Source organism: Coturnix japonica, chromosome 5 (genome assembly GCF_054131305.1).
Source record: "Coturnix japonica strain WE chromosome 5, WE-NBRP24, whole genome shotgun sequence".
NCBI classification, from domain to species: domain Eukaryota; kingdom Metazoa; phylum Chordata; class Aves; order Galliformes; family Phasianidae; genus Coturnix; species Coturnix japonica.
Genome location: NC_140667.1, coordinates 31,648,497 through 31,675,558, shown reverse-complemented (window position 1 = coordinate 31,675,558; position 27,062 = coordinate 31,648,497). Strand labels below are relative to the sequence as shown.

Here is a 27,062-nt window from a genome sequence, read left to right as displayed (position 1 = left end):
TGGTGTCTGTGTTTCCTGTCTAGTCAGTGGAAATAGTCAGGAGCTCTGAAGGCATGAATTGGACTGTTGTAGTGCTTCACAGAATAGTAATGGCATTACTTCAGTAAGTTGAGTGGACAGAAATAACTTGTGTGATTTTGAAATAAGGCAGTACAGTTTTGTGACTGCATAGTGTTAGGTGGTGTTGACTGTTTCTCAGGGCAGTGCTCTTCCCGAAGTTGGTGCTAAGTTCTTGGACCTTGTCCTGCAGATAAGTGGTGGTTATGTCTTGAGATTTTAGTGCTGGGAAAGCTTTATGAAGGAAAAAACATTCATTGATCAATTAAGTTTGTCAGGATGAAGTAATTTATTTTTAATGCCTAGATGGGATTTTACATTTAATGCTTCAAAATAAAAGTAAAACCTGTGTCTCTTATGGTATTTTTAGTCTAACCACTTATCTGACGGAAGAGTAATGTGTCAGCTTATGAAGGAATAAGAAACTAAAAGCCTATACTTTAATTAAGGAATCTAGTAAATATGAGCTAAGTACAGGACAACGGTAGATTCTCAGGAAGATTAAGTAAAAGTCAAACAGTTTCAGGTGCTGTTCAATTATTTAACGTTTGAAAAAAAAAAAAAAGTTTGTAGTTAAAATATTTCAAATTAGTAGCTTTTAAAACTTCTGTTCCTTAGAAACCATTAATCTTAACTTCCTAAAGAGAGAACATTAAAGATAACAGCTGAGAGCTGACATCTTTGTTACTATTTATTTTTTTCCATAAAAGAATAAATATGTATTTTATATAATATACATAATAGTTTTAGTCACCTTAAAATAGATAGGTAGATCTATATATGGTGACTTAAGATGTGTGTGTATGTGTGTGTATATATATATATATGTATGTATATATATAGTGATATTCTTGAGAGTAGTGGCAATAGTTTGGAGTGGAAGAATAGGAGAATAGGTGCTCATGATGGGCCTTGTTAATATTTTGTCATGGCTTCAGGTGTGTGTACATCCAAACTTACTCCTAGTTACTTGTGTATTGACCAACTTATTCTTGTCACAAAAATGACTACTTAAGCATGAGAGTGTGCAGGTCTGGAATTATGTATAACTCGATCCTGATGTCACACAGGGTTAATTCCAGTGCTCTTGCATTGACATGAGGTGGGTGACAAGTAGGTTTGCAGCTCTGCTTCCCCTTCCTCACCATTAGCTTATTTGGGAACTTACTCTACTTTGTGCATATTCAGGTAAATCACACAACTGTAGGGGCTGGAAGGAATATCTGGTGTTTGTCTAGTCCAATGCTAAAGCATGTTCCCTATGGTCGTTTTCACAGGAAAGCATCCAGGTGGGTTTTGAATATTAGAGAAGAGAAGGGGAATCCACAACTCCAGCTTGTTCGAGTACTCAATCACCCTCAAAGTATTTCTTTCCTCATGTTTGCAAGGAACTTCCGTTGTCTAGTTTGTGCCCACTGCTTCTTGAACTGTTCCAGGACATCACTGAAAAGAGCCTGGCCCCATCCACTTGACTTCTGCCTTATATATATATATATGCATTGGTATGGACTCTTCCTTCAGTCTTCTTCCTCATAAGGAAGAAGCTCCGGGCCCTTAATCATCTTTGCAGCCCTCTGCAAGTTCCTTGTCTTTCTCATATGGAGAAGCCTGAAACTGGACCCGGGGCTCTAGGTGTGGCCTCACCAGGGCAGAGTAAAGAGAGAAGATCACCTCTCTCAACCTGCTGGACATGTTTTTAGTGCACCCTAGGACTCCACTGGACTTCTTGGCCACAAGGGCACACTGCTGGCTCACAGTCAACCTGATGTCCACCAGGACACGTAGGGCCTTCTCTGCTGATCTCTTTCACAGCAGGTTGATTCCTAACCTGTATCAATGCATGTGGTTATTCCTCCTCAAGTATAGGATCTGAACTTGTCCTTACTGAAGCTTCTAAGATTCATCTCTGCCTAACTTTTCAGCCTATCCAGGTCACTCTGAATGGTAGCACAGTTTTCTGCTGTGTCAGATGCTCCTTCCAGCTCTGCGTCATCCGCAAGCTTGCTGAGGGTGCATTCTATACCTTCATCCAGGCCACTGATAAAGATGTGAACAAGACTAGACTCTTTCCTCCAATCATCAGACAACTTTTCCATTCTCCATGACTTTTGAAGTATGATAGAGGGTGCCTTGGCAGTAATTTTTGCCAGCTCCCTCAACAGTGGTGGCCCCCTCAGGGGCCACAGATTTGAATGTGTTATGTTTACCAAGGTGATCTCTGACTAGGTCTTCCTCGGCTGAATGTAAAAATAAATAGTAATGAACTGGGAATTCTCCAGGCATATCAAACATCTGTTTATTTGAATTCTAACCCCTGTGAAACTTGTGAGGCAGTGCACTGTTGAGATGCTGAGTTATGTTGTGGTTACATGCTTATTTCAAGCAGTAATAGCTGATGTGAATGATGTACAGTTTTCAAATTATTTACTCAAAACCTTGGAGAAACTTTCAATGCTAACTGTTTTCTGTGTGCAGAAGTAGTGTTGTTACTCATTCAAAAGCTAACTGCATATATTTTGTTCTTTGTTTTCTATTTATTTACTGTGAACAGTGGAGGAAGGTGTTGCCAGCAATCTGGGTTGCACTTGGAATGCTATGTGGGGCTTCCCTTCAGACCTCTTCTGGAGGATTAATGGGGCTGAGGAATGCAGCTGTGCAACACCAGTAATGCTGTCCTAGTAGTCAGAAGTGTGCCACTTGAGATTGCACAAACATAACTGCTGAGGTTTTTCAAAACAACTGTGTACTAAGTGTGTTTAACCTGAATTTACCACTGAAATCAATGGCATTAGGAGAGTTATTTAAGGTCATGCTATACTTCGATGGTAAACCTGTTCATAATCCATTTTCTATTTCCATCTTTATAGACTGCCAATATATAAGATTTTATTTTTATATTTTCAAGCATTTCAGTGAAGACTTGTACTCAGTGTGGATTTGAAGCTGTAGATTTATGACATGTAGAATCTTATCTATTGATAATAAAATGCAAAGGGGAAGATGTTTATATTATAAAAGTCAGTAAGGTTTTTTAGTAGAACTGTCAATGACGTCTATGGACTATCATGTTTCCTGCCTTTCTTTGGGTACATCTGTTGTGCTTTGCTCTGTACTTTGCCATACTTTGTGTAAGTACGCTGTCTCTGCACAAGAAGGAAATGAATTTCACAGGTGCAACTGTAAAAATCCCCCATGTGAGTGCTTAGGTGTGGGTATTTCTTAGGGACCTGATCCTGATTTGGCAGCCAGAGTTAAATGGACACATTTATTCACATCCTTCTGTTAATAAACCAGTAAATTCAGAGCTATCTTTCTGTATGTTCACTTTACTATGTGTATGTATTGCATGTTTTTGCAACATAGACTTGTCTGAAATTCCAGAAGTGCTCAGCTTTGGTAAGAAAGCTCATCATCATTTTTTGCCTTTTTGTTTCAACTTTGAAACACCATCTCTTCCTAGAAGACAGCATGAAACAGAGGTGACAGTTTCTTTCCCTTATGGTTTTGTTAAAGAACCTTGTTGTTCTGAAAGACTGAAGGAAATGTGTTTATGTATGTGTGTATAAATATGTATGTACAGGTTTCTACTCTCCCAGCAAAATATGCACATATATATATGTGTGTGTGTATGTGAATGCATACATATCTCTGTGTGTGTATATGTATACATACATGTGTGTATATGTGTTTTGCTGGTAGAGAGGGAAAAATATAATCCTTATTTCATTGTATGAACTTCTCTGAGGTCAGAAAAGCAGAACCTGAACTGTGATGCAATGTACTAAAGTAAGATCTTTTGAACCAAGTGTTTTGGAAGTGGCAAGGAGATACTTTAAAATTTTGAGAAATTCTACCCTATAAACGTGGTCAGTGTGGAAAGAGGTGAGAATTCTGTACCTCTGGAACATGAGCAAACCAGGATGTGAGTAGTCTTTTTAACAACTGAAGTGTGGAAGCTGGTGAGGAGCAGTTTATCTAATTACAGAACCAGTAGCACTGGTTCAGCTGTCCTCAACAAGGATTATTTCCGTGACCTGGTCATGATTGTGTGTTATTCTGTCTAATCTCTCTCCTGACATTTTCTACCCTTATGGCATTATCTATTCATTCAGTATTGCTTATATTTTCATTCTTATCTTTCAGTCCAATTCATCCTGTAAGCAAAGCACCTTCTATGTAGAGGGGAAAGTTACTTCTTCTCTAGTTCTTCCTTTCTCTGCACTTTTCACTTCTCTTCCCTTTCATAAAGTTTCTTTGATTCTTCTGAGAGTTACATTCCTTAAATGAGACAATGGGGTTGTTGATGATAGGGAATGAAAGGCAGGTATTCTGTAAATAACACTGTGGTACATTCTGTGTCTTTTCAGCTATGCTGCACTATGGAAGGAGGATGTGAAATACTTTACACTCACTGAGTAAATAATAGCTGTTAAAAACAAACACATTTGAACTAACAGAGTTGGATAGTTTTTTCCAGAAAGTCCTTGAATGAAAAGCTGGAAAAAAGTACATACAGAATAAGAAACTGCATTTGGGAATCATAGTATCATAGTATCATGCGGGTTGGAAGGGACCTTAGAGATCATCGAGTCCAACCCCCCCGGGATTCGAGCCTCTGTGTAGCAGAGCGGCACTTCTACCACTTGCGCCACAGGGGAAAATGCAGAGTGAAAGGAGGTCACTGGAGTTTAACATGAGATAGGTAACTAATGGTTGCTTCTTTTACACTGGAGAAAAAAGGCCAGTGTGTTGCCAGTGTGGAAAGGAGAACGTAAGAGTAAATGTTCAGTAACAGTAAGAAAAAGACAAATTTGTGTCACTGAGTGGTTGTTTGTCTCCAAGTCAGGGCTTGCAAATATAATGCAATATGTATTTCAATACCACACAAAGTACTCTATGTCTCTATAAAGCTTAAAATGGAATTAATGCAGATTCAAAGGCAAGAGAAATAGATCCATTAGCTATCTTTGAACTTATGATTGAAAGTAGAAATTGATTTCATTCATTGATTGTTGGTATCACAAGATATGTGACATCAAAAGGCAAGCTCCTGCTCCAGTTACCTTATTTACCAGGAGGTCTGAGCTTTTTGAAAGGCTTTGGGTACTAGTAATGCCTTTATCATAATTACAAATGGTCTATTCAGAAATTTTTTATTTGTGACTATTATCAAATTGTTTTAACATACAAGGGATGCTATGAAAGTAGTGCTTCCTATTTTACTATGTTGGCCCATGACATTAGAGGTGGATATTGGTATTGTGGTGATTGAGGTTTAACCTTCTTGCCAATATTTCATTGCATTTTGTTGCAACATGGCAGGTGGTAGCAGAGGGGTCCCCCAACAAAATGGCACTTGATTCGGAAGTACATATGAAACAATCATGTGTCATTCCTCCACATAGAAGAAATGGCATCCAATGACATTCATCAATGCTTGCTGAGTGTTTATGGTGATCAAACGGTGCATGTGAGAATAGTAAAGTGGTAGGTGGTACACCTTAGCAGTGGCAAGAGGAACGTGAAAGATGAGTCATGTTTACAATGCATGCACTGATTTTGCACTGTAGAATGAAGAGCATCTCAATAAGCTCATGTTCATGAATCAGCAGATGATGACCAGGGAACTTTGTACAGGGATGAATATTGGCTTCAATGTGTTGGAAACAATGGTAGCATTATTGGAATATTGCAGAATTTGTGCCAAGTGTGCCCCATGAATGATCACAGCAGGCTGAACACAGTATGCAAACTTGTAAGGACCTATTGAACCAATATAAAGCTGAAGGTGATTATTTTCCATATCATTCATGTGTCATTAGTGATGATGAGATGTGGTGTCATTAGTGTGAGTTAGAGGGAAAAGGACAGTCTGTGAATTGACAAGGTGTGAATTCCACATCGAGGAGAAAGTTCGAGATGTGGCTGTTGCTGTGCAAAATTATGTGCACCGTCTTTTGGAATAGAAATGTGGATGATCCTTCAGGGTTTCCTGGAACCCAAAAAGTCAACACTGACTGTGACATCATGACTCAGACTAATCTGAAGGCTCCTACTTCCAGAGTCAGGTCAGTGAAGACTGCCTTTCTCTTGCAACAGGGTAATTCCAGGTCCCATGCCAGTTTGAATTCTGTGGAGTGCATTGCCAAACTTGACAGGATTCTGGATTTGGCATTTTCTGACAGATATCTTTCTGGACTGATGAAAGATGGACTCCATGAGTAAGATTATCCTAGCAACAGCATCATCATAGCAGCTCTAAAAGTGTGGGTCACTTCCACTGGTGCGGAGTTTGATGAGCATGGCATGTGAACTCTTGTTCATAGCTGGTAGAGATGTATAGCTAATGGTGGTGAATGTGTTGAAAAAGATGTTTTATAGCTGAGAATTTGCTCTGTCAAATAGTATTATTATGCTTTTCATATCTGTTGTAATTTCCATTAAAATAAATAGGAGCCATTACTTTTGGAGGAACATTAATAAATTATTAATTTAGATAAATTAAGTATTTATCTATTTTTAAGATCTTCTTTTTTAGAAAGAAAATCAGTACATAATGGATATGAAAAGATTTTTGTGTGCATGCATTTGATATTTGATTTTAGTTGGAAAACTAGTCTTCAATTCAAGTATGAGTTGTCTCAGGTAACAGTAAAAATCTGTTGTTATGTGGAGTATGATGCTGAATGCAACAAAGTTTGTTTGCAGGGCTTCACTTTTTTCAGTATACAGAAGAGCTTAGAAATAATGTAGCCTTAGCACTGTTATGCTTTGGATTGATGATATAAGTCATGGTAAAGGAATTATTGTTTTGGTTGACACAGTATATGTGTTGGTTTTTTTTTTATTTTATTATTATTATTTGGCCTTGAACTAAAGACAAAAGCTGAGACAAAAAGAATTTCTTGGAAAATTTATCTGCAAAAGTTTTGTTTTGTTTTGTTTTTGCGGGGGAAGGAGATTTATTAACACTGTGTCCTTGCTTGATTTCAGATGGAAGTATTTCAGTTCTCTTGGGGGTTTCTGTGAAGTTGTTCTTTCCCACAGTAAGCAAATCGTCTCTCTCAAGAATATAAATGGTGCTAGAATCATCAAGCTGATCAAGCAACTTAAAATAAAGAAATATACATCTGTCTATTAGGACTATACCCACACTTTTCTGATAACATCCCTGCTTGGAAAACCTATCTCTCTTTCTCGCTTACTGTGCAGATGGCTGTACAAAAGATGGCTTTTTCAGGAGAGAATGAAATGTCACTAGGAATAGTAGCTAAAAGCAGAGAATGCACTTATCTCTGTCATTCTCAATCTCAAAGTCTCTTTCATGTGGATTAAGAAGCAGCTATCATACAGATATCCTTGTAAAAATGAAATGAAAGCCTTTTAAGAAATTGTCAGAGTAATATTTATCTCATGCCATGTGCCTCATGTTAATAGATGCTGGTTTTACCAGAGCTGCATGTCTTTTCTTGAAATGCTTCTTGCTTGAAATTTTCTTCGCAAAACAAAAGGTTCTCAGATACTAGGTCCTTAAGACATGTTTCCTTGATGTATGTATCTTTGCTGAGGCAAATGTAATAACAGGTGTTTTTGTTGTTGCTGTTTGTTTTCATATTTTTTTTTGAGATTGGAAAATATATATATATATATATCCAAAAGATCTTTACCTTTTCATCATAGTATCATAGTCTCGTGCGGGTTGGAAGGGACCTTAGAGATCATCGAGTCCAACCCCTGGGGATTCGAGCCTCCTGTGTAGTAGTGCGGCACTTCTACAACTTGCGCCACAGAGGGGATTCTAACCCGGGCCTCCAGTGTTGCAACATGGCATTCCTACCACTGTGCCACCAGGGCACACACTTTTCCAATTTTAAAAATTCATTTGACTCCTACACATAAGTAGGGATGATACATATTTTTAAGAACTGATAGAATCCCACTTATTAAAGCTTTCAGTGCTATTGGAACCTTGACTAAAACATCTGAATTTCTTGAAAATCTTGTTCAGCTACTGTAGCAGAGAATGAAAAGAAGAAAGTGTACATAGATAACTTCACACATCAGACTCATTTATGGATCTTGATTAGTGATTTTCCTTTTGAAACTTCTCTGTGTTATAATTTTTTCTGTGACCTTGCTGCATTTGTTTTGCTAGATATAGTCTGTTTATATTTTTGGTTCAGCATTGCTCCTCAGATATCGATTCTTAATCTGTGCTGCACAGTGATACTGCATGTGAAAAACTTGATCTTTTTCAAAGCTTGAATTGTTACCTTCAAGTTCCTGTTGTGGTGGATTTCTTTTTTTTCTTGTTGTTATTGTTCTTGCTGTTACTTTTTTCATGAAAGTGCTTTGAGCTGAAAAGTTGATCTGTTCCTAAAACCTGTTGTAATCAAATCTTAGAAAATTACAGCTGTGAAACTTGTTTAAAAATGCTTTCTTTTTGACTTCAAATTGTAATCCTATAGTTCTGTATACATTCACTGAATTGTAATTGGTCTAAAAAAATCTCTGTATTGAGCCATTTTTTCTTCCCTTTCAGAAAATAACAGAACAGAATTGTTTTGCACAAATACAACTCCAGAGCTGAGTACATGGTACTTCTAGGTCTCAATTGTTCTTACTGCACTTGTGAGAAGACACTGATAAGTAAATAATATTATTGTGCAGCAGCAAGGGCAACTTAAGGACACTAAGCATTTGAATTTGCTCTTCAACCTGATGTTCACAGTTTGTTTAACAGGGCTACATGCTTGTAGAATGGAAGAGCAGGAACTTTGTGGTGATTTTAAAGCCAGTAGCAGCTTGAGTTTCTAGGTATGCCTTCTTCAGGTTTTTTTTTAAAAAAATTATTTATTTATTTATTTTTATTTAGACTTACTGGTTCTCAAATACTTTGCATTAGTTGAAGCATTTACAAAAGTTAGTACAACATACATTTGAATGCTCAGCAAACATTTACCTTTTACTTACTGACATGCTTGCATGTGTCAGAATGCAGTAGTATCCTCAATCTGAACTCAGCTATATAAAATCTTTCAAATAATATCTATCCATGAACAGAGGTAATTTAAACTATATTGTATGTATTTTACACATGTTGTTGCATGGGGTTGCTGTGAAACCATCCTTCCAAGCTGGGTAATGTCAAGATAACAGGAAGTTCTATACCCCTTAAGATGGTAAAGGAATACCTGTATTTTGGACTTTTTTTTTTTTTTCTCTGCAAAATAATGAACTCAGGTTTGAACTACTGAAAGAACTGGGGCAGATGCAGTTTTCCTGGCTTTGTGACTACCAAGATAAGATTCTGAGAAAGGCAACTCATTCTACCTGAGGGCAGAGAAAACCTGGCTGTGTTAGAAGGAGTTATTTCTTCTTGTCTGTCCATGAGACGTAACTATCATCTTCTTTGCACTGCAGAAAAGGAGAAAAGAGAATTGGGCAACTACAGAGTCTGTCATGATTGGGTTTGAGAGCACTGTATGAAAAATATCATGTAAACTACTGACTGAGGATTGGTATGACCAGGAAATAGGGCTGAAGTCTACTCTTAATTTAAGTCCGGGGTGCTCTTGGTTATGCAAATAAAAAACAAGTTGTTTGGACTTGAAGGGAAATTTTTTATCCAGCTTTTGAAGGGAAATTTTTTATCCAGCTTTTCTTTCATCTACACCCCTATGCATCTATATCTCGAACTTAGACCAGCTTCAGTCATATGTGCTTGCAGTGCTCTAGATTTTTCCTGTCCCACCCTCCTTTAATAAAACTCAGGAAAATAAGGCAAGTATTGTGCTCATTGAATGTATGTTGTTGAGTAAGAGCAGTAAGGACATTTTATTAAGTCTTAAAAAACAAACAAACAAAAAAACTCTCTTGGATGGTGTTCACATCAAAATTAGCTTCTGAGGAAGTAGATTTTTGATTCTCATATGAAATATTCAAAAACTGTATCTATGAATATATTTTGATTGGAAGGAATAGGCTCAAATAGTCTGAGTTAAACAGTTTTTCTGAAATTCAAGCTACATGAGAAGTGGCTGTTGGGGTCACTTCACTGGTTACCTCATTCACAGAGTACACCCACAAAGTCAACAGACTCAAAGCTGTGTGGATCAGAATGAGTAATGTTCCAGGGTTATAACGTTCAGATCAAATACTTCCTTTCTAATTCCTTTTCTACTATACCACCTGGATAGTTTGCAAAAAAAAAAAAAAAAAAAAAACCAACCAAAAACAAAAACAAAAAAAACAAAAAAACAAAAAACAAACTTTGTGAAGATCCATAAATTGAGTGTTGAGTGTTTTGTATGCCATTATCTATTTTATCTATTTTTTCCAGAATATTCAGGTCATGCAATAAAATTGAGGGGTATACATTGTACTTCAGTACAATTCACAAGCAGTATTGTATAGAAAGGGATCTATAGGGGGGAAAAATGTGTAGGAAGTTCTATAACTAATCTGTTCTTTTTGTTGCTGTTCTTGTTGTTTGTTTGTTTTTACTTTTAAGGGCTATGGATTTGCTCAGGGCATCCCTTAAGTGTATATACAAAAAGTGAGGCCAGTAGTTACAGCTTGATTAATTTGGAGTAGAAAGATGTTGAACAGAATGTGCTTCTTGTGGTGAAAAGCAGTTGGCTTTATTTTTTTTTGTCTGGATTATCATATTGATGCTAAAAGTATGTTGATGTTTCCATAGACTTGTATGCATTTAGCTCTCATTGTGAATTTTGTAATTATATGAAAGTCACAACTTTAGTGTAAACAGCAGTTTTTTAATCCATTTTCAAATCGACACTATTTTTGTTTAAATTTTGCTCATGGTGCTCTAATGGATTTGTAGAATTTCTAGCATCTGGAAAAGAGTCTGTTTTTTGTAATGCTTGTCAGCATTGCCATTTATAGTCTGTACAGCATATCATCTACTTCTTGCTGTGAAAATGCTGAGCTATTCTAGCTTAGGTGCGCATGACCTATGAGTGTTGGATACCTCTATCCTATGCGTAAGCCCTGCAATTATTTCATGCTTATTTGCCACAAGTATAGACATTAACCCAGTCTTTATATTGGAATGTGTATGTAATAGATGAATGGCTGTTGGAGCACTGTAATTGTGTGATGCAAAAAGAACGTGTTTTCTTCAGACATGAATGTTTTGTCTTGTAACTAATAAAACACTCATCTTCTGGACTGATAGGTGTCTGCCATTTTCATCTGTCAAATGTTAGTTTATATGATTATCAACTACTAAATAGAAACATTTTTTTCTAATATTGTACAAACTAATTTTACATCATCAGAGACAATATTTTGTTTTTAAAGGACAGGCTTATTAATTTTTATTATGATTCTAAGATACTTGTGCATATCACATAGATACACAGCTTGGTGGTTGTGAGTTTGAACTATTATGTAGTAGTGATGTCTCAAGTGATATAACTGACAAAAGTATAATAAACAGGCCTAGGAGGCATAGCTTGTTTCCTATTCCCCAACACTTTTTTTTTTTTTTTAAATATTCATGAATTGATGAGAGTGATGAGGGTTTGTTTGTTTTTAGTTTTTTTGTTTTTTTGTTTGTTTTTTTTTCCAAAAAGAGAGATTTAGGAAAGATTATTCCTGACGTAATCTCCTGGAGGAAAAACTACTTTGGGAAGGAGGTTACGTTGTGGTGACATTAAAACATTTTAGACAAGCACTAGCTATAAATGCATGTTGGAGGACTCCCCAGGAGGGACTGCATCTTTCAAAATACTTTCCAGACCTGTCTTTCTCAATTTCAATTGCTCAGGGTTCTTTCCTTTCTTTTGCTACATTCTAGTCCAACACTTTGGAAATTAGTTGGTTGTTTTCAGTGTTATTCTACAATTAATAATTCTTAATGGGTAGTTTGCCTAGCAGGGATTTGGGTTCATTTCTGATAAGTGAAAGAGGTATTAAGCAATCTTTTTATACAACGGGGAAGAATCCACTTGTTTTATCAAGTAGATGTAACTGTGTGTGCACTTAGACTTTGATTTTTGCAAACACACTCTGAAAGTAGAACAAGTATATGTGAAATAAGCACAACTTTCAATTCCATCGGTTATTGTGAAATATACCCTCAAAGACTTTAGTGATTTTATTTATTTATTTATTCATAGATAAACTGCAGTTGCATGTTTTTATGGAAATGTTCTTATGTAACCAGCATTTTGAGTGGTTAATTGAACAGTTAATGTTTGTGGACTCTGTCTTATCCACAGTTACTTTTGCTAGCAATATGTGGAACTATCATAGAAAATGAGTCCTGCTCATCCTGTTTCAGGGATATATATACATGTACGTATATGTTTTCACATACATTTTTAATGGCTGGAGTCTCCTTGACTTTCAGAAGATTACATGTGCTGAAATAGAATCATATTAAACTAAGAAGTAATACAGTTTCTTGCATAGCTCTTTATGGTCTGCTCAATTTATCTTCTTCTAGCATAAGGGTTACGCTTGGAAGATGATATAAATATTGATAAGAAGTATTACAGTCTGAACTGTTATTTTCTATTACGCTCGAACAGTTAGTGCATTTGAATAAGAAGGGATATTTTGTTGACACTCCTATGGTGTCTCAGGCTCTATAATTATATTGTTGCTGAAGTGGGCATCCCTCTCATCATCTTGACTTAGAGTGCCAGGACTGGCAAGGAATAGCAGGTCCTTTGCTTCATGTTTAATCTGGATTTCTTGCTAATGTCACAAACCGTTTTTTTGTTTTTTTGTTTTTTTTTAAATGTACTCTTTTTATTGTGTTATTTTCCTGTCTCACTATATTTCATCTCAGAAGTTGTCAGAAAGCCTAAGAATATTCTTGTGATACTGATGAGTGTTTCAACGAATATTTCAAAGAATATTCTGTACAATAAGACTTTCTTAGCCAGGAGGCTTTCTGTATGAGAAATAATGTAGTCTTTCTCAGTCAAAGTCAATTAATTCTGTAGAAATATAGCAACCATCCCCTCTAAAGAGCTGTATCTGCTGATCTGAGGTCCTTATTGCTTTTCTTAAACACAAGTAAGCACAAAGACTTTGGTTCAATGGTGTAGCTGTCAGGTGCTTGACAGCTGCCTTCCTTGTGCTCAGCCTCTGTGCTAGGTAGTCTGTTATGTAATTACCTTTTCATTTGAAAATTAGAAACAGCTTATGCTGTCTACTGCTGCTGATTATGATGTGATATTACTAGTCAAGCTATGTTTGGGATGTGTATGGAGTAAATTTCCTTGATCGTGCTTCTCTGCTGTCATGGGTTTGCTGCCATGTAGTGTTAACCTCCGTTCTTGTGTGATTTTTAGACTGTTATTTAAAACTTTCTGAAAGCAAGTGAAATAAATAAATAATTATTTAAAAAATGCTGTTTGCTTGATTTCTTCATTTATTTTTCCCTTTTTTCATGATGGAGTGGAAATAGCTACACAATGAAAGGATCAAGTATAGACTTTGGATCCTTCTTGCTTGTTAATACATTTACTTAAGATGTTGCTAACGTACCTCATCCTTGTGCAAATAGTTACTAATGGTTTAGAGCCTTTCATCAGTTCAACAGCAGTACAGCATCAGGATAAGGTTATTCAGAGGAACCAGGAGCAAACACAGCCTGGGATGGTGTGACAGTGCTGTGGGCCCACAGGCAGGCCTCTCTCTTTACCAGTCAGAGATGGGCTGTGGGTTCTGCTGGGGCTGATGGGGAAACCTGGGCCTGAGAAGGGTAGGATGAACCTTGAAGGAGTGTATGGTCAGGGACAAAAGAGCCTTTCAGGGACCTATACAACATTTATGGCAGCTAAATTGAGAAAACTGTTGAAAATGCCTATTTAAAGATGAGGACTTTTACATGGGGTGGAAAACATTAAATGATTGCAGAAGCACCAGTGGTTATCATATATGTCAAAGGCTGAATTGATGGGGTATACATGTGTATGCATACATAAAAATAGAGAGATCATGATCATATTTGTAATCCTTTTGGACAACATAAGCCACGGGAATTTTTTTTTTACAGTATATTTTACTAGTACAAGGATACTGAATTACTGTTCTATAACGACTTTTTTTTTCTGCTGATGGTAGTATAAAAATAAATGTTATTATGGATGTTATGTAGAGAAAGTTTTATGAATGTACTTTCTCTGGAGCATGTGAATAATGTATTCCATTTGGGAGGAATGCTTTCTGACTTACTGTAAGATAGAGGATAGGGTAAAAGTGGAATAATTTTAGTACTACATTTTACATCTCTGAAACTAGATTCATTTGGAGTTAATTAGGAATGATAAAATGGAAATGTTCTGGCTTTAGAGAATTAATTTTGTCATTTTTCTGGATGCTGTGTAGTGATCTGTTAATAGATGTGCTGGTGTACTAAACTCTCTATGATATAACCGAGTTGGAGCTGTTAGGTTCTGTACTTTTTGTACGTTAGTCAGATAGCAGACAATGTAGGTTGGAGTGTCATAGTTGCACATTGCTTGCTTTGATGCAAAAACAGAAAATCAAGTATAATTAGAGACTGTTGATTATAGTATTGTATGTATTTTTTTCATCTCAAAGAAAACATATATTTTACAAAAAAAATTGTGGAATGCTTAATACAGTATTAAACTTTTAAGTCACCAATTGAGATTCCATCTGTTTGACCAGACTTATTTTTCTTAATCTGGGCATCTATTCTTGTCAGTGCAGGCATGCATGTGTTATCTAGCTGCTGAAGGGTTTTTACAGATTAATGTTTCAGCTATATGGATGCATATCTCCTCTTGCCCTGTAGGTTTCACCAAGATGTAGTACTTAAGAACGTTAGCAGAAGCTAACTTTTCTTCACTGAAATGTAATATAGACACATGTTCATGTTGTGAAAGAAACCAGATAAAAGAGGAAGTGGAAGTATGTTAGAAAATAATGAGCCATATGCAAGAGATGATACAGTGATGACAGAGGGTGGGAGAGAAGATAACAAGTATGCATCATAAGTAAATATATCTCTGCTGTGCTGGATGATTCTGGGGTTTTGTGCATTTTAGGCCTGGACAAAAATAAATATTTACAGAGGGAGGAGGCAAACATCACCTAGCAGTTACTTAAGTTAATGCAAACCCACTGGTATTGAAATGTGTAATGAAAAACACTTTCAAAAAGTTAACAACTACTTTTAAATGAAAACAGTGTTGGTTGGTATTTTCATATCAAAATTCCACTTTCAATAATTTCAAAAATTGCATACTGCATAAGGTCTCTGGAAATAAGCTCTAAACTTTGCAACCTGAATATTTAGGAGTTGTAGTTATACAGATTGTAAGTGGGAAATTAGTTCCTTATTGACACAATGGTTTTATTTTTCCTAAATAAGCTGATTAAACATCTGCAGCATTCATTACCATTTCAATTTTGATAGAATAGCATTAGAAGAATAAGTCAGGAGCCCAACTAAGGTTTTTGTCACACTTAATCTCTTGCACACAAAGTGAAGCCTGATATTTTGTGAAAAAGATGTTCTGAAGGAATTAATTCATCATAAACAAAACATCTGTCTCCTAGCAAAATAATTAAATAAAAAGTCCTGGAGATGAGAATGAGTCATGGGTTTGGCGACTGTTCTTGTCTCACTGTGGTGATGCCACATGTTTTCCAAAAAGAAAAGATTACATATACCAAAAAAATCAATAAGAATTTTTTTTGTCGTTTTGTTTTGTTTTGTTTTGTTTTACATGCCACCTTCTATTCTGAGAACTTGACATTACTAGGAATTCTCTTTTCGAAGGGCAGATGCCTTTCATTACCTATAATAAAGATTTGTGAACAAAATTTTTCTTTATCAATAGAAGTATGAATCTTAATGCAGTGAGAAGGAATGAAATATACAACGAGAATGATGAAGAACAGTATATTGCATTTAAAAAAGAGACTAAGAATAAAGGGATCTGTGCAGTTAAGGGTGTGGTTTCAATTCTGAGTTAGAGTGAGCTGTAGGATATTGCAAGAAGTGGTGTGTGTTCTTAGCAATTCCTCTGGGCTGACACTAATGACATGCATCTGCAAATCTTAGTAGAGGATTAGTGTTCTGATGAATCAGCAAAACACTGAGGAAGCTGACCACTTTATTTGACATCATCCCACAATTAAATTACCATAAGCTGGAGCTGGAAAGCAGCTTTTGGCTGCTTGGAGGATGGAACTCATTTGATTATTTTAAACAATTTTTCTTACCTCTAATTCGATGTATCTGTCCTTGAGCAATTGTATGTCATAGTGGAAGCTTGGATTTCCACACATGGAGGATTTTCATAATGCCATTTATACTGTATGAAGAATATTGTATTTGAGATAAGTATGTATCTATTTGCTTGAATTCCTTTTCTAGGTTGGCCTGCATAATGGGATGCATGGCTAGCAGTTTTCTCCTGCATTGTGTTCAGGAGCCTTAGTTAAATACACAATCTTTTTCTTTGTATTGTTCTGGTAGAAATCACTTGTTGGATAAAAAATAGTAAGGCTGTATGGGATATGTCCTTGTTCTTTCAGTTAGGTGTAGTTTTATCTAAGGATGTTTCCAAGAAGCTTGTCTCTTTTGTTTTGGTATTTTAGATGTTTTTTGCCAGTAAACAGTTTCTCAGTTGCAGATGGTATTACAAAGAAAATGACAGTGTTTTAAGCTCAGAACTGGGAGCTGGTTTAAATTGACTTTGGCACAGAATTATTGCAGAGGGTTTGTTGGTGGGAAGGCTGTTAATTATTATACTTATGAATTTGATATGGGAATGCCCTTTGATCAAATGAAAATATACATTTCTGAACACAGTGTTCCTGGGTGCTGCAATTATCTTTATGTAAACCCATGGAGATACACTGAGAGATGACGCCGAGTAAGGCTGCATAGCTGTGCACACTGCTTAGAGAGAATGTTAATAATTCACAGGTAGATTGTGAGTGAGGCTAAGATTGGAAGGTTGTCTGACATATTGATTAGGCTGAGATCAGTTTACTGAGAGGTGCAATTTACTTTGATGCAGCTCTGCTTCTTTGCACAATAAATGGTTAGATGCCCGAGGTTATATTTTCTATATAAAGGAAGAATAGATAATTCCTAAACTTCTGAAATTCATGTTGCAGGATTTTTTTGTTGTGTGTCTTGTTTTATGACTTCTACTTCCTAGGTTATTTCTTATTCAAGAAATATATATATATATATTAATGTGTATTTGCACATTTATTTTGAATGATAGAAAAAAAGTTTCTAGTTACCTGAAAAAAGTAGAGTCACCTTGGATGTGTGAAGTAGAGTACTTCATTTGTCATTATGTCTCATCCCCCTGTATTGCCCTGCTATTGTAATTTTCCAAAGTATTAAGGACAATAAAAAGGAATGTGATGATGAAGAATTGCTTTTCCTTTTTTCCTCAGATGTGGGGGTGCAGTTCAGAAAACTGGAAATCTTTAGCCTGCGAGACTCAAGTTTGTTTTCTGATATATATTTGATTTAATAGATGCAGTTTATACCTGTTATATGAGCAAGAGTGCAAATTAAACTGGGTTTTTGGAAAGTATGATCTAAGACTGTATGGTGCTGTTCTTGCCAATAGCTTGTTTCAAGCACAGCGTAAGCTAACTGTTAATTGAAGCAGGATTTTTCTTCAGAAACAATTTCAACTAACACTGCAGTAATTTCCTTTCTGTTTGGTGTCCTGTACACTAAATTATGAATCCACTTAACATCTTTTTGTTCAGTGACTTGCAGAATTTGTCCTTACTGAGCAGCTGGAATTTGTGTTAAGGTGAAATTTTGTTCCAGTAGAGAGGTACTGACAAAGTGGCTCCTCTAGTGAATATGGGACTGACAAAGTAGCATTTGGATAGCATTTTTATATTTTCTTATTTGCAACTGCTTCTGGTGGGTTTTAGCACAGAAATCACGGTTTATACCAATTGCCCAGTTTCCAGCTTATCATTTGGCTGTGTCTTTGTTTTAACCAAGAAACAATGGAATCAATGTGTCAAGAAATTTTCTTTCAAACCAATTGATTTCTTTCTGTGCTAAGGTATTAGGCCAGGTGAGTAATGTTTAACAGGCAGATTATGTCTCTGCTTTAACACTTTTCATACAGTTTCATGTGATGAGTCACAAGTGAGATAAGAAAGTGAAGTTTAAATGAAAGTAGAGTAAGATATAGGGACAAAAGAATGATTGTAGAGCTGTATTATGAGGAGCTGGTATCTTTCTAGTTCTAACTGGAGGAGTGAGAAGGCTGTGCTCACTCTCAAGCTGTTAACAACTAAAATGCTGGAATACAGAATTTGCATACCGTCAGTTCATGTAAGTGTAGACGCCTGTAGATTTGGTAAGGCAGGCTTGGAACTGGAAGTAAACTGTGTACCGGAGAAATAGCCTGAAAGTAGTAAACACAAAGATCCCTTGTTAAGTGGAAGTAGTGAGTGTCTTATATGTCAAACAAGAAACTAATTGAGTACTAGCAGTTTTTCAGAAGAGGATTTGAAGAGTCTAGTGTATGAGAGTTCCAGTTCAACATCTTCTGCTGATCTTCTGGAAGATATTCACTTGTGGCAATTTCACAATAAATAGAAAGGTTAAATGTAAGATTAATAAAGAAGCCCTTCCTGCTGACTTCACCTTAAAGAAACTGAGAAATTGTGAGTCCAGATTTGAGAATGATGGTTCAAAAAAATGTATGCCCATGAGTGGCAGTCTGGAGAGGTTAGGTGTCTGAAACCAGAAAAATAAATCCATGAGGAATGAGAAGAAAAAAACAGAACAAAAACAACAACAGCAACAAAAAAAACTGAGGTAATTCAGTCTGCAATGAATAGTCTAAGAGCATGTATAATAACTGGTCTTAACACCTAAAATATCTAAAAGGTCACATGAATTAAGCTGGCTTCAGAAGACTATGATTTTTCAGTGTTGCTATGTGGAGGTGTTACTTCTTGCTGCTATGAATTTCCTGATGTCTTGAAGTAATAAATATAGCTTTCCAGAAATGGAAATGTGGTATCTCTATGGCTTTGTTATAACATCTGGCATTTCCTAGTTTCTCTGAGAATATGTTCATGAGGCTAAAAACCTTTCCATTGAAAAACAAAACAGAAAAAAACACCACAACAACAGCAAAACAAACTGTGTGGTGTTCCCAACCAGTTCTTGGTTGCTCTTTAATAAATCAATTCTTGATTTGAATGGTTTTCATACTTCCCCCAAAAGTTGTGACTTTCTGTGCTGGGGCCCCTCTAATGCTAGTTTCTGACAGTGTTCCATAACCTGCTCACTTTTCACTCTTAGAAGCCCTGAATATAGGGCCTATACCTCTTTGTGTGAGATGGGTGTCCCTCACTGGGGCTATGCTAGAAGTGCCCCTAGCTGTCCATACAGGGAAAGCAGATGGATTTTATTTATTCATTTATTTATTTTTTTTCCCTGCAATCATTTATACAGAGGATTCCAGTACAGAAAACACAGTAATCTATCTGTCAATGTGCTTTCTTATACCAACTCTTCAGTAGGTTTGCCCACCTCTGGGAGAGAGTTTGGGACACAAAGTGTCTAAGGAAGCTGGTAATGCTACATTTTTTGTTTTTTGCTACCATCTAGCTTGAGGAAGTAAGGATAGTTAGTTACCATTATGTTGCATGTATGCCTCTTGCTGTATCAGAAATAGATCTTCAATGAGGAAGATCTGAGGAATGAAAATAGCTGCTCTGTCTTCTGCACTGGCTCTCCTTGACCAGTTTTAGAATTCCATTGTAGTCACTGATAATGCAGTTATCAGTTTTGTATGCAGCTATTTTGAGGTTTCTGTGTGATGAAGGGAGGGGAGAAAACTTCATGGGTGTATTCCAATCATTTAAAAAATAAAAATTCATCACATGACAGATGGAGGCCCTGGAAAATGTAAACTCATGGTAAGAAACAAAAACTGAGTTGAAAAATGCTGTTTTTCATTCCCATTCTTTCATAAATACATATTCTATTCTGATGAGGACTCCAGATGCATTATAGAACTTTCATAGAATGCTTTTAGACTTACAGGTCCATCTGAGTTGCAAAGAATCGTTTTACTTTGGGATGAAAGTTCATAAGAACTGCTTTTGACCTGAAGAATTCCTTCCTGCTTTGGGTAAAAAAACAAACAAACAACAACAACAACAAAGCAAAAAACAAACAAACAAAAAAAACTCGTGTCAAATAGTGATATGTCAGTGGCTTATTACTTCTATCCATCTTTACTGCTCTGTATTTAACCAAATTAAACTTGATAGGACAGATAGATTGCTGTGTAATTATACAGGTAAGTAAAAACACATTTTGTGTGTCTCAACTGACAGTTAAGTAGTTGGCTGCACAAATATATTCACAATTTTTTAGTTTTCATATTTAATGAAAATTAATTTATTATTTAATTAAATTAATTTAATAAAAATAATTTTATTTATTTAAATTTAACTTTAATTTTAAAATTAAAGTGGAAATGAGACTGAAAATGGAAACTGTGCAGTGTGTTTGTTCAGTTGCTTATTTTGTTTTTGGTGGTTTTTATTTTTCCTCGGCTTTGTCTCCGCCCTCCCCCCCCCCCCCCCCCCCCCCCCCCAAGCATGAATTTTTATTAGCAGGAAGTAATGGATCTTTTCTAGTCTATACAGAGTCTGACTCTAAAAATTTCTCAACCAAAATTAATTTTCACCTATAGAAGGATGATAGAAGATACTCCGAGCCTTGTGTTATGTTAAAACCTTTCAAAGTTTTTTACAACATTTAAAGCAACTAGATCTGGTGTCATACTTTTATGATAAATTATGATAAATTTATTTACCTTTTAGAATTCATAAATTATTTGTTAGGAGGAGCATCACCATGAAGGTTGTACTGGCTAACTGAGGCAACAAGAAATGCGTAATTTTGATGAATTGCAATGATCAATTACATAGTCACGTTTCTAGCAAGTAAATATGAGACAATTATCATAGTTAATGGTGGTGGCTTGTGATGTTCTCTCAAGTAGAAGTCCTCTGTAAGGGTGTCTAAAATCAAACTTGAAAGTTCATTAGAACTCTGTGCATCTCAGCAGTAGTTGACTGCTCAGTGATTTCATGCTGTAGGCTAACCACTACAATACTGCCTATCTGTGAGCCCATTCCTCCTTGTGATCAAACAGTATCTTTGAGGACAATGAGACTTACTATACTGAACTTATTTTTCTGTTGATTTGGCAAAAAAGTTTATCTATTATTTCTTACTTCTTTGTGAACTTACCACTCATAAAATTCAGCATGTTAAGAATTGTCTTCCATTACCTCAACAGGTACTTTTATTCTTCATCTTTGTACTTGCTCTCATGGACCTGTAATGCAGAGATAAGTCAGCTGCTTGTTGGAGATGAGCCAGAAAGCAGACTCAACTTTTGACTGACCAAGCAAAGCAGTCCCTATTTGTTGTTTTGAAGAGTATGGGATCTCTTAAGATATTTTCCTATCTTTATTTAAAATGGTTTTAGAAATTACCTTTAATCCATATCTCTCCCTCCATTTCCAAGACTGTGGACTTCTTGGCTGTTCCTAGAAGGAGATTTTACTGATACAAATGCCTTGGAGATTAATTGTAGCAGAGAATGATTTGAGGTGATGCAGATGGGCAGTGTGCTTCAGGCATCACATCAAATATGTACTGGAACATCTTTTCTGTCTAATACCATAGGTAAGGTGTATATTCAGACATCCCATTCTGTAAAATTGAAGTGGGTAGAGGAAAATGGAATTTTCTTCCTTCAGCCAATAACACCATCAGAACAATTTGAGTGAAACCAAATACATAGTACAAAGAAAGCACATGGGACAGAGAACATGGGTTCCCTTTCAAGATTCTTATGCTTATTGAGGCATTCTACAATCCTTTTTTTTTTTTTTTTTTTTTTTTTTTAATATTGCTGGAATATAAACAAAAATAGCCTAGCACTGATAGCAAGCATACATGTGTTAATAATTTGGGCATTTTTTATTTTTATTTTTTTTCTTTAAATCTCTCTGGAAAAACAATTGTAATAAGAAGTCAATATGTGATACTTCAATTATACAAATATAAATATCTAAATTATGACTGAAAATGAAGTCAAGAAAACAGCAGGAGGCCATGTTCTTTAGTGTGTGGATTTTGTTTGCTGATCTTTTTTTCACTGTTTGGTTGTGTTATTGCTTTTTGGGTCTGTTTGTTTCTTTTTACTTTTTGGGTTTTTTTGTGTCTCAGAAGATGTATTTTCCCTATTAAATCTTCAGCAGTACCTTGACATTAAATGAAACACCAAGAGAATTGTTTTCCTGATGTTCTTAACAGTTTCCTATGCCTCATGAAAGAGTTATATTTTCACTTGTAATTTTTGCTTTTCTTTAAAGTTCAGTAGGTTTCTGATGGCTAAAATATCTTTAACATTCATTAGAATAGCATATGGTGAGGAGGAAGATACTTGCCTTTTGAAGTGTGTGAATCCATGCAGGCCCATTAAAAACTGGTAATAATTTAAATTCCTCATGGAGCTAATGCCAAGAACATAACTGTATAAAGAAATCTGCACCTACTATGTGAAGTCTTGTATGTATAGACTTTTTGTTTTTTTGTTTGTTTGTTTTTAATGAATAAGAGGTATTTTTCTTGGAGAATAGGTGAAATGGGAGTTTATTCATGTTCCTTGAGCAAGCATTCCGTGTTTAGTGGCAAAACAAACAAAAAACCTGTATTGCATATGCAATGCAATGCAAAACAACAAAAAAACCAAACCAAAACAAAAAAAAAATAGTGTTGTTTGTTTGTTTTTAAAAAAGGAAAGGTTAAAGTCATTTCCATACAAATCCACCAGTAAATATGTAAAAGTCTGCTTATTTACATCTAGAGGTTGATTTTTGACTTAGGAAAAACAATTTAACAGAACCTGTATCAACAGGTGTACCTCAAAAGTCTATGAGTTAGCAGTTTGCTTACTTTTTTTTTTTTTTTTTTCCCTCCGGTAAACAGGCTTTTGTTGCTCGTGTTGGTTCCCACAAAAAATTCAGAAATAATGTCAAGTAATCTGTATTAGATTTAAACCCATACTTCTGGCATCTGAGATAACTGTAAGCAAAGTACTGAGAAAAGAAGGATCGAAACCTAGGCACTGAGGACATACTTTAGTCAGAGGTACCAATTGCAATGTTGGGTATCTACTATTGCTCTTTGTGTACGGTTTAGGGTGGATGTGTACAAAAACATTTTAATCGCAAAGCTAATAACAGCATGAGATATAAACAGCAAAATTTTGTTCTTCCATGTTGTGTTGTCTTGTTTCAACTGAAATATGAGATTTGCCTTATGATACTATCAAGCTGGGTTTTATATGAAAGTTGGATTTATGTGTTTTTATACATAAAAGCTCTTTCATTTATCTTTCAAATTAAACATGTATATACACAGTTAGATGCATTAAATTTGCTATGTTTTCTATTCATTTTGTATTATTTGGTAGTTATTCTATTTTCTTAGAGGGAAATTAGTGAAACAGAATTTGAGTAGTACTTGTTTCTTTGCCCTGCCTCCTGCTCAGCAGAATCCTATCAGCTATATACAGAAATACTTATTCTTGAGGTAAATCTTTAAATATTATATGAAAGCTGTGGATCTATAAATAATATTTAGTCCTGCAATCAATTTTAGGTAAGAAAAACTGAAAGTCGATCAGCCTGGTTTTAGTGCAATTATTCCTTTCTTTATAAATATTTGGTGCCTTAATCAAGGAAGCCTTTGATTCATGTACAGTCTTTAAAATCTCACTCCACTGTGTGTACATTCACATAGCAAGAAAATGTCTGAGGACAGCTGCAGGCCAACAGTCAATTTGCAGAACTTACAGCATCAGTTTATTACTGCTAGAGAAAATGTGTTATGTAACTGAAGTATATTTTTACCTGAGAATTTATTTTGGCTTTCCCAATGTTCCATTCATTAGAAGTTGTTTAAGCATTTGAAAGTGTTATTTTTGTAATGATGATCAGCCTTTATCTCATCTACAATGAACACTGTGTAATTGAAGCTGTAGTCACAAATAGCGGTCTTGAATAAGAATTAAAAAAATTAAAAAAGTAATAATAGTCCTAATGTACCAACAGCATGCTGCTACAGTGTACTCTTGCATAATACATAATAACAGAAAAGGTCTGATATTATATGCAGAGAAAATGTCACAACCTCTTGTAGTTACCTAGATGGTAGACTTATTTTTATTTCTTTTCCATGTTGATTTATTTGTTGTTAAATGAAATGTAACTTTTATGGTGTGAGTTAAGAAATTTCATCTCCTCTGGAGCCAAGCATTCATTCTTTCCCAATTTTTTCTTTGAAATTGGTCTGGATGTTTGTTTTAATAAGGGACTCTTTTGATTAAATTGTTTTTTCTTTTTTCTTTTCTTTTTTTTTTTTTTTTTTAGTGTAAAGTAACTTCACTCTATAAGTTCTATAGGCCCTTCAGAAGGGTTAGACGGGGAGTGGAAAGGAAAGGAGAGGGAGTTGCCCTCTATATTATTAGGTGGATAGATTGTGAAGAGCTGTGTCTGAGCAACAGCCGTGACCAGGTTGAGAGCATATGGGTTAAAATCAGGGACTGGTCCAGTAAAGGACATCTAGTGGCTGGAATCTACTATAGCCTCCCTGAAGGGGAGATTCTGAAGATTCCTTGAAGGGTCAGAATTGCAAATGCCAGTGTAAGACAAAGGTAATTTCACATAGCTTAGGAGTAGTTCTTAATATTTATATATTTTTATTTCTGATTTTATTTTAGAGAGTGTCAGTCTGCTATATCTGATCTACGATGAATGCCAAATCTGCGATCAGCAAAGAAATTTTTGCCCCACATGATGAAAGGATGCTGGGAGCTGTCCAAGTTAAAAGAAGAACGAAAAAAAAGATTCCTTTCCTAGCTACTGGGGGTCAGGGTGAATATTTAACGTACATCTGCCTGTCAGGTAAGATTAAAGATTTTGACATCCAGTTGTCTGTTTTAGTTTATCTTCAATTAATTGATTACATATTACCCTAAGCTGTGCAGTGCTGGCTGACTTGTATCTTAGTAATGTAAGCAGAAAATAATAGCATTCAGAATATGGGCTATTAATATTTATGCTGCATAATAAATAGATTGGGCTATTACTTTGTTTGAAAAAATGTTCTCTTACAGCATAGCTGCAGATTATAAAGAAAGAATATTTAGAAAAAGTCTTGTCCTATCAAGTCTAAGATATTTCTTGCAGGGATAAAATTTAACTTGTACCTGTGTTTTATGCACTGAAAATTCTGATTTGAAGTAAACATATTTTCCTCACATTTTCATAATTACATCTGAGTTACCAACTTACTGATTCCTTAAATGTGGAACTTTCATCCACAATATTTTTAGCTTGTTGACATACAGAACATCTGATAGACTTCAGTCACTTGACTTTATAAGAGGTAAAGGAGGAAATAGATGCTTTGAAGGAGAAAATAATGTAAAAACCTGTTTTGAGATGTCACAGGTTACAGTGAGCAGTGACTTATCTGTTGCTAAGCTGTTCACATGAAACATGAGCTTCTCGAAGGTCAAAACAGTACTAGTGAGAGTTTGAGCTTTATGGAACAGGCTAGGTAGTAGTTGTACATTTTGCTATATACTTTTTAATATTGTCTAATGAAACAATTTCCAGTTCATTTACTTCAGTATACATAAGTAAAACACACTGGATTAAATCTCCTGTAGTTTTGGTTTCTGCCAACTAAGTATGTTTGAATACATTTAATATCCTTAGGTGTTGTAGTCATGTTTTTAAGCATTGGTTGCTCCCTTAGAGGGCATGCATCTTAATGGAGATAAAAATCAGTGATCAGAGGACAGGTGCCTAGTGAGGCTAAGTAGATTGCCATTGCATTTGAAGTAAATGGAAAATAGGGTATAATGGAATTTGAGAAGCCAAAGTAAATTTCATTTTTCATCTCTGTTTCAAGGTGAATTTTGTAGATACTTTGTCATATGGTGTAAAGAGTTTTTATTGGGTATTTTTCTAGGGATGCTTTCTTTCTGTTTAAACATTATATTAAGGAGTGAGATAATACTACAGTGTTGACAATCAAGCATAGGGCATTCACTCTGGAGGGGTATCTGGCCTACTTAGCTGTCAGGCTTTCCACTGTATGTTTCATTACTTATGGAAAGTAGATTACAATTTATGTCTTCTGCAAGTTCTGTCAAACCTGGACAGCTATTTGATGGCTACTGCAGCTCAGTTGTAGTGGTTGCCATAACCTCATAGACTCAGATTAGTACAACAGGCTGAATATCAAGCCTTATACTGGTACATGAGTTTTATTAGGGAAAACATTTTGGGATCTGTACTCAATGCAAGGTCTGCTGGTTACATGCAGTAGCTTTTAAGGTAAAGTGTGGCTACCATTACCAGTTCCCTGCCTAACATTTTTGCCATTTTATCTTAAAATATACGTTGACTTTCTGTTGATCTATGAAAAAACTTCTCCAGAGTTCAATGGACAGGACTGCCATATCTAATGTGAACGTGGTAATTCTTATTTCTTGGCAGCATTGTGTGCAAGCATAGATTCCTTGGAGACCTTCTCCTGTTGTCTATGGATCCCTCTATTACCTCAGTTTGCAGTCAATGACTGCTTTTGTTTCAAGTTTCATAGTTTCATAGTTTCGTGCGGGTTGGAAGGGACCTTATAGATCATCGAGTCCAGCCCCCGGAATTCGAGCCTCTGTGTAGCAGAGCGGCACTTCTACCACTTGCGCCACAGGGGGGATTCGAACTCCGGGCCCCAGTGTTGCAAGGCGGCGTCTTTAACCACTGCGCCACCGGGGCACACATAGTTGTAAACATGGTTGTAACCTGTAGAGATTTTGTGCACCTTCTGCATTCTTGTTGATTAAGTCAATGATGAAGTTCAGTAGTGTGAACGGAGT

The 27,062-nt window shown here is 35.8% G+C and overlaps 1 protein-coding gene across 7 annotated transcripts in view; it reads left to right on the top strand.

Moving 5' to 3' along the window:
• STXBP6 (syntaxin binding protein 6) overlaps nucleotides 1-27,062 on the top strand; it is a 69,108-nt gene that overhangs the window by 3,547 nt on the left and 38,499 nt on the right. For all 7 annotated transcript variants that reach the window (XR_014947195.1, XR_014947194.1, XM_015864903.3 and 4 more), the window contains exon 2: nucleotides 24,894-25,077. Coding sequence is in view for 3 of the 7 variants with exons in the window: in XM_015864903.3 (XP_015720389.1) it covers nucleotides 24,924-25,077 (154 nt within the window). In the remaining 4 variants the exon portion in view is untranslated. The remainder of the gene's footprint in view (nucleotides 1-24,893; nucleotides 25,078-27,062) is intronic.